This window comes from Panicum hallii, chromosome 7 (assembly GCF_002211085.1).
Source record: "Panicum hallii strain FIL2 chromosome 7, PHallii_v3.1, whole genome shotgun sequence".
Lineage (NCBI taxonomy): Eukaryota > Viridiplantae > Streptophyta > Magnoliopsida > Poales > Poaceae > Panicum > Panicum hallii.
The window spans coordinates 29,866,910-29,869,773 of record NC_038048.1 but is presented as its reverse complement, the minus strand read 5'-3'; the positions used below and the strand labels follow the sequence as shown (position 1 = coordinate 29,869,773).

Sequence of the window (2,864 nt, the reverse complement as noted above, 5' to 3'; positions counted from 1 at the left end):
GTTCTAACAGAACTAGAATAAAAAAATCTCCAAAAATAGAATTTCTCACTATAATCATCTCCCTCCTGCCGCACAAACTTAGAATTCCAAAAACTAAGGATTTCTTATATACACATAAACTGCGTTCTATCAGAAACAGACGCCCGATCACTACAAACGCACAGGTTATAAAAGTTTCATTAAAATTTGAATCCAAACATTTATAGCAAAAGAAAAATGAAAAGCAGCTCTTCCTGGAAAACTGACGCACTGATCCCACGGACGGCCGAGATGAGCCGAGCACCCGGATGGACGCCTCAGATTCACCACCTCCACATATAAAGTATCCACCCTCCCGTCTCTGGAACCTCCTCTTCCAGCCCTAGCTCCCCTTTCTCCCCGCCGCCACCTCGCGCTCGCCTTCGCCCTCGCTCCCTCCCTTCGGTCGCAAGAGCTCTCAAGGCGTCGACCGCATCTCCAAGATGGTACGCTGTTTGATTCGACCGTGTTGTTTGTTGTTTCCTTTCCATTTCGGTCTCGTTTGTCCGCTGGGGTTGATTGCGCTCCCGATCTGATGCTGTTCGTGGTGGTTTCTTGGGGGAATCGGAGCAGGTCCTCCAGAATGACATCGACCTGCTCAACCCGCCGGCGGAGCTCGAGAAGCTCAAGCACAAGAAGAAGCGCCTCGTCCAGTCCCCCAACTCCTTCTTCATGGTATGCGTTTATGACCTTTTCTCGCTTCCTGCGTGATGGAGCGGTGCAAGTCGCCTGTGATCTGTGGGCGGTGGCCCGTTCCTGCTTCGTCTGACTGGGGACCGGCTCTAATTGTATTTGCTGTGTTTTGTTTTCCATCTGTGCAGGATGTCAAGTGCCAGGGCTGTTTCAGCATGTAAGGCTTCTTGGTCCTTACTCCCTTCGTTTTCTTTTGTTACTCAATTGCAATTGAGAGGGTTACCTGCTTCTTGATTGATTCATGTGTAGAGCTTTTATAGATTGTGACGTGTGTGATCGATAGTTTGTCTGTGTTTGCTCTTGGACTGGTGCAGGAACCACGTCTATGCAAGCTATTTCACCCACTTGTAATTTTGTAGATGTTGAGAGATGGCATACCTCTTGCAAATTGTCTATTCATCTTGGTTGATGTGTTCTGCTAAGCCTGTGATATTAATATTCCATCATTACATCTTTTCCTGGAGTTCTAGTGTACTGTAGTTAGCAAGTAGGGTTCCAAATTTGCAATGTTAAGATTGTGTGGAACTAATTGATCTAAGGATACATCTTGATTTGGTAGAATTTCATATTTTCTGTAAGGGTCTAGCAAAAGTTTTGTAGGTTATCACATTGTGCAGGAAGAAAAATTGTTGATAGGTACAGAAGTGGAAACTGCTATTGGCACACTCCATATTTCTGTTAGTTTCTTGGACGGATACAAATGCCTTCTTTTGTGTGTTTATTGTTAGGTGACTTTATTGATAGTGCAAGTAGTACTTTTAGAATTCCACAGCGTAATTCCTTGTTGCTTGATATGTTGCAACTTGCAAGTGCATCTGCCTTGATTGTAGACTGTAGTATGTACTATGGATTGATTCCAGTGAATTTATATTCTTGTCATCTCCAAGCTTAGGGCCTGTTTAGATCCCCTCCAAATTCCAACTTTTTACACTCTCTCTCCATCACATCAATTTTGGGACACATGCATGGTATGTAAAAAAATAACTAATTGCACAGTTTAATTGTACATCACGAGACGAATCTTTTAAGCCTAGTTAGTCCATGATTAGATAAAATTTGTCAAATACAAACGAAAGCGCTACAGTACTCCGGTTTATAACATTTGCAATTTGGGGTGCATCTAAACAAGGCCTTAATTTATATTATTGTCATCTCCAAGCTTCATTGCACTTGTGTCTGTCTTTTGGGTGTTATCCTTGTTGTGGGACTTCTGTTCCTTCATTGCACTATGCGCATAAATTGATTCCAATGGTTTAGGATTTAGATGGACAGACAAAATCTTGAACTTGAAACCTAAGTTAAGCTTCAGTGAAACATGTTTGTGTCTGTTTTTATGGGTTTGTTAACAGTATTTAACTCTCTGTTAATGTGATTGCAGAACCACTGTGTTCAGCCACTCCCAGACCGTGGTGGTGTGTCCTGGCTGCCAGACGGTGCTCTGCCAACCTACCGGTGGAAAGGCCAGGCTCACCGAGGGCTGCTCCTTCCGCCGCAAGGGCGACTAGTCTGCTGGTGTTGGCAACAGGGAGGAAAACGAACGATGTCCTGCTGAGCAACTCCTGTTTACCTTTCCCAGGATATGTAATTGTGGAGGATTTTGTTAATTATGCCTGTTTAGCGCCTGTGATGTAAACCTGCACTTTGTTTGAGTGAAAGCTGCTAAGTGTTGTGGTTAGCGCTGTGATGCCTCGGTCAAATTTCTCTTGGCTAGCGATGCTTTTGTGTAGCTTGCATGTTCTTATCCTCTTGTTGCTATATGCTCTGAGATTTATGCCGTGGCAACGTTCGCGGCCATCTTGATCAGAAGTCCCAATTTTGACGCCCTGGTTGGTGGTTGGCCCCTGTTGCCCCCGTGTTGCACAAGTGTTTTGGCCTTATAAAATCGGTTGCCTGCATTTGTGTACAAATGGTAGTAGTAACATTGTTACATAAGGACAATTTTTGAATTAAAAGATTATAAAGATTATCAGAGTTATACAGCTTATCCTGCAAATGAAGATTTCAAACTTCACAAGCAATCGATCGGGGGTTGCGTAGGTTTAGAACTCAGCATCATCTTCAAAATACTTCGTATCACTTATCCTGTAAACGAAGACTCCAAATTTCACAAGTAATCGATCGGGGGTTGCGTAGGTCTAAGAACTCAACATCAT

The 2,864-nt window shown here is 43.5% G+C and overlaps 1 protein-coding gene across 1 annotated transcript; it reads left to right on the top strand.

Annotated features, from left to right (window-relative positions):
- Positions 1-326: 326 nt before the first annotated feature.
- Positions 327-2,408, top strand: LOC112899925 (40S ribosomal protein S27). The gene is made up of 4 exons (XM_025968585.1): positions 327-464; positions 592-693; positions 840-868; positions 2,090-2,408. The coding sequence occupies exons 1-4, from the start codon at positions 462-464 to the stop codon at positions 2,214-2,216; spliced, it is 261 nt and encodes an 86-aa protein (XP_025824370.1). The 5' UTR covers positions 327-461; the 3' UTR covers positions 2,217-2,408.
- Positions 2,409-2,864: the final 456 nt, after the last annotated feature.